Raw genomic sequence first — 16,676 nt, forward strand, 5'->3', positions numbered from 1 at the left:
AACAAGAGTTGCCCTAAGGGGCCCTTTAGGGTAAGTGACATGCATGAGGAGTGATTTTCATCCCACAAGTTATGCTGTGATTAAAGTTTGGCCTTGTAGCGTGGCTGCCTTTCTCAGCAGCAGCTCCTTGTGCTTCCTCGCCCGCTGCAGTGCCTGAGACTGCCCTGAGCTCCTCTCCCTCGGCCGCCAGAGCTGCCACAGAGCCCCAACTGACTCCGGGTTGTGAGGCTGTGTTTAGTTCAGTCTCTCGTCTCACCTGCTCCCTCCTCGGACTCTTCTCACTTAGAAAAACTTTCTAATATAAGTGGCAGCTTGGGGGCTGTCGTTTCAGTCCACAAGAAAGGTTGATTTGACAGAGTGGTGCCATCCTGGGAAGGCATTTCCTAATTTCGATTCTGTCTTACTGAGCTTATTCATTTGCCTCACCTTTTTGTCTGTTTTTGAGGACATTTTAGTCAATTATTACAAGGGCAATTAAACATTTTCAGCTCAAGGTGTTCAGTTACACCCACAAGAGGGAGATTTGGTCAAATACTAGGCCAAAATTTTTGTTCAGCCCTGCTGAGGGAAAGAGTAATGAGGTAACGCAACTTGCTGCAGGATCTAGGTTGTAAATATCCTGTTGATGTATATTCTTAAACTGTAGCTGTTTAAAAGGAGGTCAGGATTTGGTATCTGACCCCAAATAAACAGTATGGATATACACATAAGGATCCAGATAATTAATGGGTTGTATTCCGTGGTCTTGTATAGAAAATGTATTCAACTTGTGGCCTTTGTGTACTTCTAGAAGAAAAATCATAACATAATTCTCCCACAGAACACGGGTAAGTGGAAGTTGAGTGGTATCTGCACCAGCCAAAATTTTGAGTAGAATAGGTGTTAAATTCAATTTCTAAATCTATGGTTGGCCTCTGAAACAAAAGCTTTTTGTCTGTGCTTTTCAAAGGTTCTTGCACGTCCTGAGCTTTGTAGGAGGAGATCCTTGGTGTGAATGAAAACCAGCTAGGTTACCGAGGAGCCATCGTGGCTTTAGGAACTGAGCTGAGTGTAACTTTGTGTTTTGTGACACTGTAAAAAGCAAATTGTGGCCCACCTCCACCTTTCCCATCTGTCTCCTGATTGGTCTCTTAAGCAGGAGACAATAATTTTTGCTAAATTATTTTACTAATAAGTTTGTCAAATGAATTGTCTCGGGCCAGCATTTTTAAGGTGTCTGAATGGAGAAGGTTGGAGCTATTTGGTCAGCTGTTTACTCTGTCACATCTGTGTACGACTTTACTTAATTAAAAGCTCAAAATGCAGAAGATATCAGGCTGTTTTCTGGATACAACAAGCTGTAAAGCTGGTTTGCTTTTCAGGAAAGTTGTTTGTTGTTACTTATGTTTATTAAATAATGATTAACAGCAGCTGTTACTTTTTAAGAAACAGGTTTTTTTATATAAGACTGTGAAATAATGTGTGCATTCAGTCCAATATAATTAGAAGTCTTATAAGGACATTTTTCTTATCTTAATTTTATGTAATTTATTTTTCAATCTTAAATATTTCTAGACTTTAGTATAGAAATAGTAGAACTTGCAGCAACCAACTGTAGTGGAGTGGAAATATACTTGAATGGAAATCACTTTGTTTTGGGGGCTCAGGCTGTGCAAGGCAGACAGTGTTTCTGTGCTGTGGTGGTGGAGAACCTTCCAGGACCTTAAACACATGACAGAAGGAACCACCACAATGCTGAACTGAACACGTGCAAGTTGCAGCATGGGCCAAGCCTTTGTGCAGTTAGTCTTAAACGGGCCTTGCTGTCAGACCTGTGCACATGTCAGTGTGCTGCAGTGCACTGTTCCTCCCTTTTTCCCATTCCCAGTGTGTCCTCCCAGCTCCACTTACAGGCAGCAAAGGGCTTCCATGTTCTGTCCATCCTCCAGGCATCTTGTTACCTCTTTGAAGTGAGCATGTCAGGAAGAAGAAAATGGCCCAGAGCCTTTCCTTGAAGATGCTGCAGGGGCCCTGCTAATGGTCTCTGCAGGCAGATGGGATTCTGAGCCTTGCTAAGCTGGGAATACATTGAAACTTACAAGGAACAATCAGAGGTATAAGATGCTTAATCTAACAAATTTAATATCAACATGCATTTCATGCCTGAATGTCGGACTATGTCTTCAACAAGTACTTACACCATCTAGAGCAGCCCAGCACCTTTTTTGGCTGTACATAGAATATGCTGGCATATATTTTAGTTTCAGTAAACTACAGGAAGCTCAAAAGTATATCAAAAACTGAAGTCTGTATTAAGAACACACACAAGGGCTAAATATTCACTATAGAGTGGACAGAGGGGATATAAATACATATGGGATGGATAAAACCTCTGATATTAGTTTGATGAGGATAAGTACAGCTGGATTGTGATATAGTGGAAGTAACATGGAAAAATGTAAATTGAGAACTTGTTTTAAATCATGACAAAACTGACAGACAGTGTTATTTATCAGCAGAATATATCCCAAGGGAAAGTGGCAAAAGTTGCCCAATACACTGAGCAAAGCTTTGCTTTGTCAATTGTTTATCACATAAAAACTATGGCATTGAGAGAGATGCTTTAGATAAGGGGGTTTTGATTTGTCTTTGCTTTTAGTGGCTGTACAAAGGATTCAAACACAAAAGTAATCAACTGTAACTGGGTGAGGAAAAAGGAAGACTTATTTCAACTTTGAGAGCACAAGCCTGGTGGGTTATAATAAAAACAGGAAAGAAAACAAATTGACCAGGAAGGCAACTTCACACTCATTCATAGTTACTGTTCTCTGTGAAAGACGCACACAGATTTGTATTTGGCCTTTGATTTGGCTGTGGGTCGTACTTTCCATTTAAGAGGTGGTAAAGGTATCTATCCCTTCACTTCGCTTGCAAATATTTTGCAAGGTGCAAGCAAGAAAATATTTCCAAATAAGCAGATGTATGTCCCATGTATTTCTTGCCCCACTCTAAATCATGTCTCTTTCTCCACAAGTGTTGTTACTGTGGAGCTACTGTGGGTCTATTCTGCAAATACAGGACATGTCCCAGTTCTTTCCTATAGGGTTAGTGCTCACCAGAGCACATATCATGGTGGGTTATATATATTCAGTTGAATTACCACTGATGAGGAGGAGATGGCCATAGGAGATATGGCTCATTGCTAGAAACCCTCAGTAGAGGGCATGGAAAGCAGCATCTGCTATAGCTCATCTGATGAAAGTTTCTCTCATGTATTTGATTCATGTAACTCCTATTTCTTCTTCAAACTTGCCTTTTAAACTGATAGAAATTTCCAAGCCCTTCCTGCAAAATGTTCCTGTAACCTGGCATCAACTGACACCATTTTGTCAGCAATACTTGTAGCAGAGCAGGAAAGCTCTAAAGCTCTTCATGTGATAGTAGTAGGTTTTTAAAAAAGTAGCAGTTTTTAAGGTGGGGAGAAACTCTGTGGAAAAAAGGCAATGGTTTTTCTTAAATGCCAGAAAGTGCCGGAAGTGAGGGTGTATTGACCTGTTGCAATTCTGCTGTTAAATACCACCAGGGTAACCTGGGATTTGCCCTTCCATTTTCCTGGTGTCTGCATTTGCAGCCCTTGCTGCTTGCAGAGACCCAGACCAGCTTTCCAGCATCAGCAGAGATCTCCAGCTCGGTCCTGACAAGGCCTTCAATATTTCCTTACTACTTAATTTATTTCTCAAGCCAAAGTGCTGTCCAACCAGAACCCACTTAACATTGAATGAGATTGGATACACTTACAGTGCCCTTCTACTCTTGCTGCATCTTTTTAAACCTGTTGCATGTTGAAAATGAGCGTAGGTCCCAGAAGACTTCAGCAGAGCATGGATGATCTCAAACTTGCTTTGTGAAATGAAGCCTGATTATATGCCCAGAATCAGCATGAGTATGTCCCATTAGCCTGGGCTTTTTCTTACCTGTGAGGGCTGTGAGTGGGTTGCAAAGAAACATTCAGTAACTTTTGAAGCCTAATTGAAGCCACATCAAAATCTGGCAAAAAAAAAAGGCGTGAGCAGGCGTGACTTTCAGGCAGCAGATGTTAAGATTCAGTGATTAGTAGTTTGATGTTTTTCAGTGACCAGTTTAATGGTTAATCTGTCTTGTAATGAGGGATCATTTTTATTCAAATTCAGCATTCGGATTCCCACGGTCATACTGGTAAAACCACAGAAAATTTTGATCAGTCTTTTCAACTCTATTTTTTAAAATAATTAAGAAAGTGCAGCTGATAATGGATTTGGAAAGATCCATTTGTGAAGGAGAGAGTGACTGGAAAGCAGTACCAAGATCCTTGATGATAGCATAAGATTTAGTTTTTAGACCATCTGCCTTGTGTTTCTAGAAAATGAAATTAAATAATGACATGAATGAAAGGATTGTACTTTAGAAAATTTCCACTGTAATTTCCTTCTACATTTCCAATCCTTTAATTATAATTTTCAAACCTTACATGTATGCAATACAGAAAGTTATTCCTTTGTTCTGCAGAATGAAATTGTGTGTACATTCCACTTGTTAGGAAAATAAAGCTTATTAAATGACTTGATATAATTACAGTAACTTAGAATAGGCGTATTAAGGAGAGTAGGATTAACGGGCAAAAGACAAGGGTATTATTTTCATGAAGTTTTGCTAAATTTCTTTTCATTAAAGTCTGATATATGTTAATTTGGGAGATAATCAAAGTGCATCTTTTACAAATACCTTTTTATGTTGAACAATGAAGAACAATTTAAAATTGTGACTCACTGATTATTTCAAAACTTAATTTTGCTCTGTTATATATTCTCTGGGACTGTATTATATATATTATTTTAAACATTGCCAGATATGTTTTAGGAGACAAGCGTGACATTTGTGACAAGCACAAATGAAGGGAAATGCTACAAACCTGAAAATCACAGTGGGTTTTTCTTAGGGTTTACTTCAAGTCATTTTCATAGTCAGCGACAGATCCCTAATTGGAAGGTGCACCTTTGATATGTTAGCAAGATGCAAGCTAACTTCATCTAGTTTTCTAGAAGCAATAATGTGGCTTGAGAGGGGATCAAGTCAATATTTAGAATAGAAGGGGAGCTCCACTCCCTTTCTAACAGCTGCTTTCATATGTGTAAAACAAAATGTCCTCCTTTTACTTATTCCTGTTTGCCATGTGCAGTCTTCTATGGACACACAGAAAAGCAAAATAAATGTGTACCATATAGAAGAAAGCTCTTACAAAAAGGTCTGAAATGCAAAATTTGATGTGGTGTATCTTTCTTGTCCAAGTACACAAATTAAGTGAAAAAAATTATTTTAAAGGTCAGTGGTTTGTGGAACATGTCCAAAAGAAAAGGAATGAAAAAAATTTTGAAATCTCAATTAACTTATCATCATGACAGCTTTTTTCATTGTGCAGATTTCTGTTACTTCTTGCAGAAAAAGGAAGTACTCTTTTGTAATTCTGTCTGAAGGGAATGCAAAAGATGCATTTATGGAATGCACTGTACCTTACCAAACCTAGCAGGGTTGCCTGTGGAAGGGCTTCAGTCCAGGCAAGTCACAAATTATATATGTAGAGAGGCAGAAGACTTGAACTGCATTATTGTTTGATATCTTGTGGTAGAAATGAATCTGCAGTCAACTACACCTTTTTCCCCCCAACCTTTCCATAAGAAATTTATGGCTTTTTATTGTTATGTGGAAGTATTTTAGCATCTCAGTGGAAATATATCCTCCATTAAAGTGAAGCAATTGACACTGTGTAGGGTATTGATGTGCATTTTATGACTTTATGGGGAGCATAGAGCTTTTCTCAAGAATACAGGATTTTGCAATGGCTTCTTTAAAAGATTAAAGGCAAAGTGATTCAGAGGTTTCAACAGCCCTGTTGCCACTTTCTCGATTCTTCAGATAAAGGCAAATCTCAGCATCAAGTCACTGCAGTTTGGAGATGTGCATGTAAGGTAACTCCTGGATTAACCAGACACTCAGATTTTATGATCTCATTCCAAATCCATTGCTGTGAAGCACTTGACATCCAAATATTGTGGACATGCTTGTTTGTAGTAAGCTTCTGTATGCAGTGTCCTCTTTTGCCCTGAGTCATCTGAATTCAAGTCTAAAGTAATGTCCATTGCAAATCCCAGTGAAATTAACTTTCTCATGTACTTTTTGTTTTTAATGTATGTTTCCTGCATCCATCTTTCTTAACCTGATTGTCCAAAAATCTGCTTCCTTGTATGTTTTCTGAAGTGCCAGTATGGGAATGCCGTGTTTCATTTTTTCTTCATATCTTATCTTGGGTATTATGAGGAGTGGAAGCCCCCATTTTACATAAGACCTGAGGAGTGGGAACATTGCTTTAAAAGCAGAAAAATGCAGACAAATTAGAATAACATAATCTAACTTTTTTCTTTTTTTTTCCAGTGCAGAGTTTCTTTGCTTTTCCTCCCTTAATAAATATTCTGTTTATGCAGGAACTATTCTCAGTATCAGATCCAAGCAGTGCAGAATCCTGCAAATGCTTTGCTCTGTAGCACTCTCTGGAGCTTTAACTAGGACCTCCAAGTTGTCTGTTTGCCTTCTGCAGCAGAAGGGCAGAAGAAATCATATATTCCAGGAAGCAACTTAGTATCACCCCATTGATTAGGGACATCTGAATGCTAATTTGATTTGCATTATAGATGACCTTGGTGAGAGTAAAGTGATATACAAATTGAACTGTGCAACTGGTATCTCTCTGTGTGCTCTATTTCCTTTCAAGCATTTCCCTTACAAAATGTGATTGTTTAGTTTTTGAGGACTTGAAGTAGTTTTTGGTGAACTTTGTTACTGGGAAGCATTTGTGAACTCCTTTGTCTTTGACAAAATACATATATTTCATGTGAATTCCTCATGTGTAGGGCATGGCATCTGTTCAGATCTAATGCATTGCTCATTAGAACTTTCTATATTGCAGTAGAGTTCCAGCAAAACTGCAAGACAAGAGGTCTTTCATCTGTACCTTTTTGTTTTCAAACCTTACTGAGAAGGTGGTCATACATGAGGATCACAGATGATTGCATAATTTATAACACTTTATAATTGTTATAGAAGTGCTTCAGCCTAAAAAAATCCACTGAAGTGTTGCTATGTATATGGTTAAATACTTTCCTTCCATATTATTGTGGTGTTTCTGCTGGTGACTTGACTCTTTCAGGCAGAGGTAGCCTTGTATAACTCAGGCTTTGCCTGGGTTATTTATGTTGCGCATTGCTGGGTGTGTGCTGGTATGTTAACTCTATCTTCATGTGGATTTTATGGGGGGACTGTAGATCTATAATCTGCACACTCTAAACAGTGCTTATATATTACCTATCACACTTTTCATTGATCTCCAGGCTATCCGGTGCACTCTCGTGAACTGTAGTTGTCAGTGTTTCAAACCTGGGAAAATAAATCAGCGACAATGTGACCAGTGCCGGCATGGATGGGTAGCACATGGTAATATTTGTTTTTACAATCTATAGAAAGCCATTTCAGATCCTCATAACTATTATACGCTTTGTGTCACCCCTCAAACCCCACCCCAATATTAGTTACATTCCATTTTCTCTCTCTCGGGACTCGAGTTTATTTACATTTTGTGATTTTTACTTTCAGCCCTGAGCAAACTAAGGATTCCAAACCTCTACCCATCAAGCCAAGTAGAAATAGTTCAATCCAATGTTGTCTTTGATATCAGTAGCCTCATGTTGTACGGAACCCAAGCCATTCCTGTACGCCTTAAAATTCTGCTCGATCGGCTTTTCAGTGTTCTGAAGCAGGAAGAGGTGATACAGATTCTCCATGCTCTGGATTGGACACTGCAGGATTATATACGTGGATATGTGCTACAGGTATTTAGAGGGGTTTTTTAAATAGAAATATGACAGTTAAGTAGTTTTCTAGCTTACTCGTCTCAGTGGTTCACAATGTTTTAACAGTATGGCACATCTGAAAGGCAGTAATAGACCTGTATAGGCTTAATGCCAGGAAAGAAAGGGTGGATTTCTGGTGATTGCTTTCTTTTTTTACTTGGAATTAATTGAAATCTTTCTACTTGCTCAAATCTATCAACAAAGGTAAGCAAAGATAAAAATCAAGTTACTGGTAATGTATCAAAGTAAAGGCTTTAGAACTTGCTCCAGTATTATTTAAACAGTGAGTTTGCTTTTATACAGCAGAATAATACATCAAGAAATAAACTTACCATTATTTAAAACACCAGGGACAACATTCATCTCTGGTGTAGTGCTACTGACCTTACTGGAGCTACAGCCAGAGTGTATTTGGCCCTGTGTGCTTACACTGATGTGAGTCCTTGCTGCAGTGGAAGTTACCTTTTATGTAAAGTAACATTATGATCTTACATTATGACATGAATCAATATTTAATGGTCTTGATAATCTTGCTTTTTAGTGTTAGGATTAAAAATATGGAATCAATTACCTTGAACCTCTATCACATGAAAAATTTATAATGTTACGTTCTTCATCATCTTAGAAACTCTTACATGCACTGTGAAAAATCTCAGTAGGCCATCAAATACATGTTCTGTGATAAAATATTTATTGTAGTTATTGGGAAAAGTTAGGCATAGCTAGAGTTTGAAAGAACTCCAACACTAGTGTAATTACAGCTGTGCTCTGTGAAAACTGGCAATAGATCAATACAGGTTCATTTGTTCTCTGATCTTAGTTGCTTGGAAGATTATTAAACTTGCAATGAAAGAATACTTGACTTAAATGAGGAGCTAAATCTTGGTCTGATTGCTCCATCTCTGCTGTCTGTGCTTGCAGGATACTATCTGTTGTTCAAATAATGTGTCTTAATTTTTGTGGAAAAAAATACTTTATTGGAAAGTATTACTGTCAGTTCAGGAAGAAATAATATCACCAATGTGGTAAAATTTGGAAGAAATTACCACAGAATTCCATTGATCTCATTAAATTGAATATTTTTATTGTTTTGCTAGAGAATAAATTTTAGTCACTGAAAAAAATGAGTGATTTGAGGGGGAGGTGTTTTTTGTTTCCCTTAACTAATGTCTTACCCATTTAAATATTTTTGGCTTTAGGATGCTTCAGGAAAGGTGCTGGATCACTGGAGCATAATGACCACAGAAGAAGAACTGGCCACTTTGCAGCAGTTTCTTCGCTTTGGAGAAACTAAGTCCATTGTAGAGTTAATGGCAATTCAAGAGAAAGAAGGGCAATCGATTATAATACCACCACCAACTGCCAATTTGGATATTAGGGCATTCATTGAGAGCTGCAATCCACACAGTCCTAATTTTTCTGCTTCTTTGGACAAAATGAGTCCCACCAACATTCATCCCTTTGAGAATATTGTAAATAACATGGCTTTCATGCTGCCATTTCAGTTTTTCAGTCCAGTGCCTCCACCTTTGATAGGTTCACCACCAGAAAGACATTTGATTGAGCAAGGTCAAGACCATAGCAATGAAACCAAACAAGATCTTCAGATACCATTTTCTGAAAGCAGCTTCTTAACTTCTAGTTCTGCACCATTTCAAATTGAAAATGAGAGGAGCATAAATGGTCCAGATGTCACTAAAACAGAAGATGATGCCCTTCTAAGTGATTCCAGTTCACACAACACAGCAGCAAAGCTTGAAATGACAGCACTATCTCCAGAAAACAAAATGAAATCTGTTGAAAAAAACGCTGGCCCAAGGAAAGGGCGTGTCTTCTGCACTGCATGTGAAAAAACATTTTACGACAAAGGTACTTTGAAAATACATTACAATGCTGTTCATCTGAAGATAAAGCACAAATGCACCATTGAGGGCTGCAATATGGTGTTTAGCTCACTGCGTAGTCGAAATCGTCATAGTGCAAATCCTAACCCCAGACTCCATATGCCAATGAACAGAAATAACAGGGATAAAGATCTAAGAAATGGTTTGACCATTGCTGGACCTGGAGATAGTAAAAGGACAGAATTTACAATTTTAACTCCGGATAGCAGAACTATTTCCAGCTATGCCAGCTCTTGTACAGATTCAAAAGGCCAGGCTGGATTTTCCAGTATTGGACATAACGGTGTCCTCTTTCCAAACCTGAAGACAGTACAACCTGTTCTTCCTTTTTACCGTAGTCCAGTCACACCAGCTGAGCTTGCCAATACTCCGGGTACTCTTCCTTCTCTGCCTCTTGTTTCTTCCTCAATTCCAGAGCAGCTTGTTTCCAATGAATTGCCATTTGACATGCTCCCCAAGAAGAAATCTCGTAAGTCGAGTATGCCCATTAAGATAGAGAAGGAAGCTGTTGAGACACCCAATGAAAGTAGTGATGTTGCCAGTTCTGAAGATGATTCACGTCTGCAGGTGGTAAGCGATGGAGAGCTTGAGAGCTGTGAACATAAGATAGAGAAGCGGGTGACCGACAGGGTGGAAAAGCACCCCCATTCAGGTAATTCATGGAAATCTCTCTCTGGGGTAGAGGGCCCAAAGTATTTTGAATCTGTCTTTGCACCAAATAACAAATACATCGAGGATATCTCTGAGAATGAATTGCAACACTGTGAGAAAGAGGTTAAACCAGAAGAAAACCAACCATTAAAAATAGTTTCCCATGAGATTATATATGAAGATCCAAAACACCACCACAGTGATGTTATAAAACCAATGACTGAACCCCCTATGTATTTTAAAGAGCAGTCAAAGCACAGGATTCCTAAAAATGACTGCCCTGAATTGCAACACCACTTGCTGACCGGGGGCTTTTTCAGCACTTTGTCAAACAGGGGTGCTGCCATTCCTTGTTTTGAAGACTCTAAAGATATGGATCATGTCAGTCAACATGCACTAGGGATTCAGAAGGAAGAAAGCCGCTTTCATTGCGACATCTGTAAGAAGACTTTTAAAAACCCTTACAGTGTAAAAATGCATTTCAAAAATGTACATCTCAAAGAAATGCATATTTGCACAGTTGAGGGCTGTAATGCTGCTTTCCCTTCTCGTAGAAGTCGAGACAGGTAAGAAAATTATAAACAAAATTGTATTTATTTTACCATCACAATGGAGCCTAATTTGAAATTAAAATTAGTGTTTGAGGAATGGAGCCTACAAATATTTTCTCTGTATCCTCGTATAACAGGTATGATAACTTATCAGAACATTCTTGAAACGAAAATCCATTGAAAGAAACATTTTCTTTCCACTAGACTACAAGGTATTAAATAAAGCCATGAAAATTTCATAACTGATAAAGACTGCAGTTGTTGAAAGAATACTTTAGTACATAAAGGGAAAGCCACAAGGGTATGAATTCAGCAATTTTTCAGTAGATGCATGTGTGGACTGCTATGTTTAATATGTACTTTCATGTGTATTTTAATGTGTACAGTGTTTTTTAATGAAAAAGCAATGAGGTCAATTCAGGAAATATTCACTTGCCTTTGTCCTTTCTTTACTCAAAGATTTGGAACAGACTGGTGAGAAAAAGCCCATAAGAAAAACAAGATTGGTCTTTGTCAGCACAAAATTAACAAATGCAGTGTAGTCAAACTAACACTATCTGGTGTGTATCCACATCAGTAGTGCTTTTCTGTGAGATTAAATACTAATTTCTAAACAATAGCATGAGCTTTATTCAGTTTAATGTTTGTTTCAGTACTGTATGGCTGTAATTCATTTTATTTCAGCCTATTATGCACTTAAACTGAGAAACAAGAACTGAGGCTTTGCTGACCATCAGTGATGCATCTGAAACGGTCAGTGATAGGTGACAAACCTATTAAAGTGCAACCAAGTGTTACAAGTTCTCCAACTCTGTAACAGTGTTAGAGCAGCTTTTGGCTGCGGGAAGCATGCCTGGATAGTAGTTTAGAGTGACACAAGGTTTAGATTGTCTGTAATCTGCTAGGAGTGCTGGAGCCAGCTGATGCAATCCAGAGAGAGGATGAGCTGGTCTCTGAGGACTGGCCGCTGCATCTGAGATGCACAGATTCATCTGCTGCTGGCAGGGCTTCATACCCTGCTGCCTGCATCTTCCCAGATGTGAATTCCTCTCCGCTGTAATTGCGATATGGGCCACAGGAAAGAAGGCCAGCAGTAAGATTTGCGTTCACATGCCACAAATTCCTTCCCACACCAGTATGTTGAGAAGATAAGTTTTAGCATAGGTGCTTTTGGAAGATGGGTAAAAAAAAAAAAAAAACAGGCAAGACAGCTCAGAAGACATTTCGCAAGCTTTGTACAAAAACAAGCTTTGTACAAAACAATAATTATTTGGGACAACTTTGCAGAAGTTGTTAGACTTTAACATAGAGTAGTGTGACTACAAGTGCTAAATATTTCTGTGCCTTTTTGAACAATTCATGGTTCTGATTAAACCATGATGGCAAGGAGAAACACAAATGTTTTGCTAGTATTACAATAAACTCAGCCTTCTAGACAGAGCCTGTAAGTTCCCAGTGATCTGATTGATCGTATTCAGTGAGGTGCAGTTATTTCGTATGTTTTGGTGGTTTTAAACTGAATCCAGGGATGCCTATTTGAGGACTGCAAGTTGTGTATAATTCAATATTCCTTTTTCAAGGAAGCTCCTGTCAAGAAAAAGCTCTGTACTGATGTGTACAGATGCATCCTGGACATGGTTACAGTATTTGAGATCAACAGTTTTTGCAGACTCAGGTGTGACTTCTTTCCTGCTTTGTCCATTGGGAAAGAATCTTGTTTCTTACCCACCTCAGTCCATTCTCTGATCTCAGTTCAGTTTACAGCTTTTCCGTCTGTACCCAACTCTTTTAGGCTCAGCACTAGATCTAGCAGAGCAGACAGCTATCCATAATGCAGGAGAGAATCTGAAACATTGATTGCTGTAGAGCTATTTCTGATATATGCCAGTGCAAACAAGTTCAGAAACTCAGTCACATATGTAAATTGTCCATGTGCACTCCCAGTGTGGCAGTTGGTCAAATCTGAAGTATACTATTCATGCATGCTACTAAATATTGATTTTCCTTTTCTTTGTTTATGATCATTATGAAGCAGCTGTTAAGTGAGGCAAAACACTTTCTTGCTAAGCTTGTCTTTGTTCTTCTAGACATAGTTCAAACCTAAATCTTCATCATAAGCTTCTGACTAAAGATACACTGGAATTCAACAACCATTTCAATGCAGCATACCTCTTGAAAGACATGGCTAAGGAGTTTTGCCAAGATGTTTCTTTAAAACAACACGTTGGACATACTTCTGTAATCTTCAAAGGAATGAACAGAACAGGCAGCTATGTTTTTCCAATGAGCAAAATTAGAGAACCCTGTTCTGAGAGTTACGGATACGATCCATTAAATGATGGAGCTGTTCTGGATCTAAGCACTACTTCCAGCATTAAATCTGAGAGCAGTGCTCATTCTTCTTGGGATTCTGATGGAGGAAGTGAAATATGCACCATGCCCTTGGATGATAGTGATGAAAGCTGTGAAGGACCCAGCCTAATGCCCAGTGATGAACTCTACCAAGACTGTACTTTAATTGAGAAAGCTAATCAAAACTTTACAAGTTTGCCTTCCAGTTTGCCAATAACTTGTCACATATGTCAAAAAACATACAGTAATAAAGGAACTTTCAGGGCACATTACAAAACTGTGCATCTCCGCCAGCTCCACAAATGCAAAGTCCCAGGTTGCAACACAATGTTTTCATCTGTTCGCAGTCGGAACAGGCACAGTCAAAACCCCAATCTGCACAAAAGTCTGGCTGGGTCACCAACTAGCTTACAGTAAGATCAGACTGATCTTAATTTATTTCTGCTAAGAATTAATCATTTCAATTAAGGAATGTGTTAACATTAGTTTTATTTAAACTCATTTGACTTCTAGCCCACTCAACAACCACAGTCAAATTCTTTTCTCCTCTGTGTGTTCTCCAGCTGTTTCAGTTAGCAAAGCTTGGTGCTGTAGGTTTTGTGCAATTGTTTGGTTTGATGTTGAACAGCTAAAACTTCTGTAAGGAAAAGAAAACATCTTAGAGATGGGGGAAATATAGAGACATTAACTAAAGTGTTTTTGATACCTGTGAAGTATTACTTGCTAAAAATAAGAGCTTCAAATGAGAATCATCATTTCTTGTGTTTACACGTTAAATGAGTTGTTGTGTTGTGTAAGAAATGAGTAATGATTCGGGTGAGTTTCCTCTGGTTGGGTTGAGAGTTTTGAGGCTGCCATTTTGTTCCTGAGACCTTAGTCTGAAACTTACTTGCAGTGTTAGTAGAACAGAATATTTGTAGTTAACTGTACCCCAAAATCCAAAGAAAAAATATAAGTTTGGGAAAACTTTGCATACAGTACAAATCTTCTGAAAATCCTGCAGTCCTTACTCTAAGTTTGCATTTCACTTCAATAAAGATCACAGTATTCTGGATTTCTTAGAATTTAATACCATTTGCTTTGCAGAAGGGGCTACTTAACTTATTGGTGTAGTAGCCTGAATAAATCTAAGACATTCTGATAAATTGTGGTGGTAGAAAAAATGAATACGTTAAGCTAAAATTTCTAAACTACAGCAAATGCATCCATAAAACAGGGGAAAAAAAGTAAGCTCTTAAATTTAAAATGCACTTTTTGAGTTTCTACTTTCAGGAAGAGAAAAGTTTTGTTAAAAATAGGAAAGAAAAAAAAGGAGAAAAAAGTCCCCATGCAAATAGCCAAACTACTTGAGTTTGAGGGTGCAATTCTAAGGCTCTGAGAGAAAGAGATAAAATGGATGCAGTAGATATGTTTCATGATGCAGCAGTTAGTTTCTCTTACCAGTGGGGGATAAAATGTGTTGATCTTTGTAACAATAGAAGAATGCTTATTCTCATTCACACGTCTTTTTTATAAGAACATTGTTCAATATCTGTTAAAATGTTTCATATCTTTGTACTTGCCCCTGTAATTAACAGTATTCTGCATTACATTCTATGCACTTAAGAAGACTGGCCTTGCATTGTATTTAAAAAACACTTTAATATTTAATTTGTAGTCACATCATACAAATGCTGTGTGTGTACTTGTGGTGCATCCTCTTTGAATCATTAGCGAAGAGGAAAAGAAATAAGAAAGCAAGTCTTACAGTACCTTTTTTACTTTATTCCACCACTGGAAATCTGATGATCAATTCTAGTATGCAAGCATGACATTGACAGCACAATCTGTACATATAATACCAAAGTGCTTACAGTATTTGTGGTTTCTAGAACTAGTCTAGTTTTCCAGTGCAACTGGATCTTAGTCTTCATTCGTTTTTGTGACTGAATAAAAAATAGACTGAAATTCAGGATTTCATATGTATGTAGAAAGAATAGTACAATGCTATTGCCATATGTCTTGTTGTTTAACTTATTCTAAAAAATACTATGGTATTGTAACCATTTCATATTGTATAAAAGAAACAAATGTGGACTGAATATTTCACCGATTCTTTTGAAAACTGGTTTGTATGTGAGTATGGGTTATGCAAGGAAAAAACATGACACAGTTGTAAATGTTTGTGCTCACTAGAAATGGTTTCCATGCATTGTGTAAAGTAATCTTCTATTTTTTTAATTTACTGTAGGTTTATGTGATATTTAAAATAATCCATTTGTGCTTGAAGCTGTCAGGAAAAAATATTAGCCTGCAGAAAGTTGTGCCATTGCTTTGAGGTTTTGTGTTCTGGGGGGAGTTGGTGTGTTGGTTTTTGGGGGGGAGTAGGGTGGTGTTTGTTTTGTTGAGGTTTTTTTATTGTTGTTTTCTTTGGATTTTTGCTAGAAACTGATATCAGTGGGGGTCATAGTTTGAAAGCTAAGGACACAATCACAGGAGACACAATTGTGCCCAGCCTTTTGATAGTATAAATCAATTATTTGTTATCCAGCTATTTCAAGCTCTTTTTTTTATATACATATATATAGAGAGAAACCTCTTTGTTTAATCATTAACTGTTTTTTTGAAACAAAATGTGATGTAAACTAATGTTGTAATGCCCATTTATTTAGTTTTCACTGTGTCAAAAAAAAGAAACACATTTGTATACCCTAATAATTTTGTATGTGTTAATAAAAACCAATAATAACGCCTCTGTTTGATTCAGAAAAATAGGCTTTTTTTGCTTGAAAATACTGCTCTTCTTAACTTTTATGTTAGGGAAAACCAATTTTTGAAGACACATTCTGTCTGTAGAGAGCACTGTTTTGACGATGGTACTAACTTATTCCATAATAAGGAAGTGTCATTATTTTAATGAGCCATTAGAAATAATGTAATAAATGTTGTCAGGTATTTTATTGATTTTTTTTTTTTTTTTTCTTTGTGCAGTAGGCAAGGGTAGAGATTTGTTTAAAAGCTGTCAGCTAAACAGAGGGTAAATATCTCATCATTGAGAACTATGCTGAAAGATATTTTATGCCCTCTTTATCCTTTATATTTTGGAATGGTTTCGTGGGGTGTTTTTTGTTATTTCTCAAAAATCTGGAAAGGATGGGAGATTTCTCAGAACAGGCTAACCCTTAGTACCCTTAGAACAGCATATGTATCTCATGAAGCATTTGTGTAGCTCCCTCCTCCTAATGACCACAATGTGGCTGGACCAAGCCTTGACATCTCCTGTTAGTTTTAAATATGTGTGATGCTTAGAGAAGCCCGTATCA

The 16,676-nt window shown here is 37.7% G+C and overlaps 1 protein-coding gene across 2 annotated transcripts in view; it reads left to right on the forward strand.

Annotated features, from left to right (window-relative positions):
- BNC1 (basonuclin zinc finger protein 1) overlaps positions 1-16,313 on the forward strand; it is a 74,714-nt gene extending 58,401 nt beyond the window's left edge. For both annotated transcript variants that reach the window (XM_085070507.1, XM_085070506.1), the window contains exons 2-5: positions 7,398-7,500; positions 7,660-7,895; positions 9,116-11,037; positions 13,110-16,313. In XM_085070507.1, the coding sequence (XP_084926633.1) occupies positions 7,398-7,500; positions 7,660-7,895; positions 9,116-11,037; positions 13,110-13,791 (2,943 nt within the window). In that variant the 3' untranslated portion in view covers positions 13,792-16,313. The remainder of the gene's footprint in view (positions 1-7,397; positions 7,501-7,659; positions 7,896-9,115; positions 11,038-13,109) is intronic.
- The last annotated feature ends 363 nt before the right edge of the window (positions 16,314-16,676 follow it).

Source organism: Lichenostomus cassidix, chromosome 10 (assembly GCF_008360975.1).
Source record: "Lichenostomus cassidix isolate B80296 chromosome 10, HeHo_3.0, whole genome shotgun sequence".
In the NCBI taxonomy this organism is placed as follows: Eukaryota; Metazoa; Chordata; class Aves; order Passeriformes; family Meliphagidae; genus Lichenostomus; species Lichenostomus cassidix.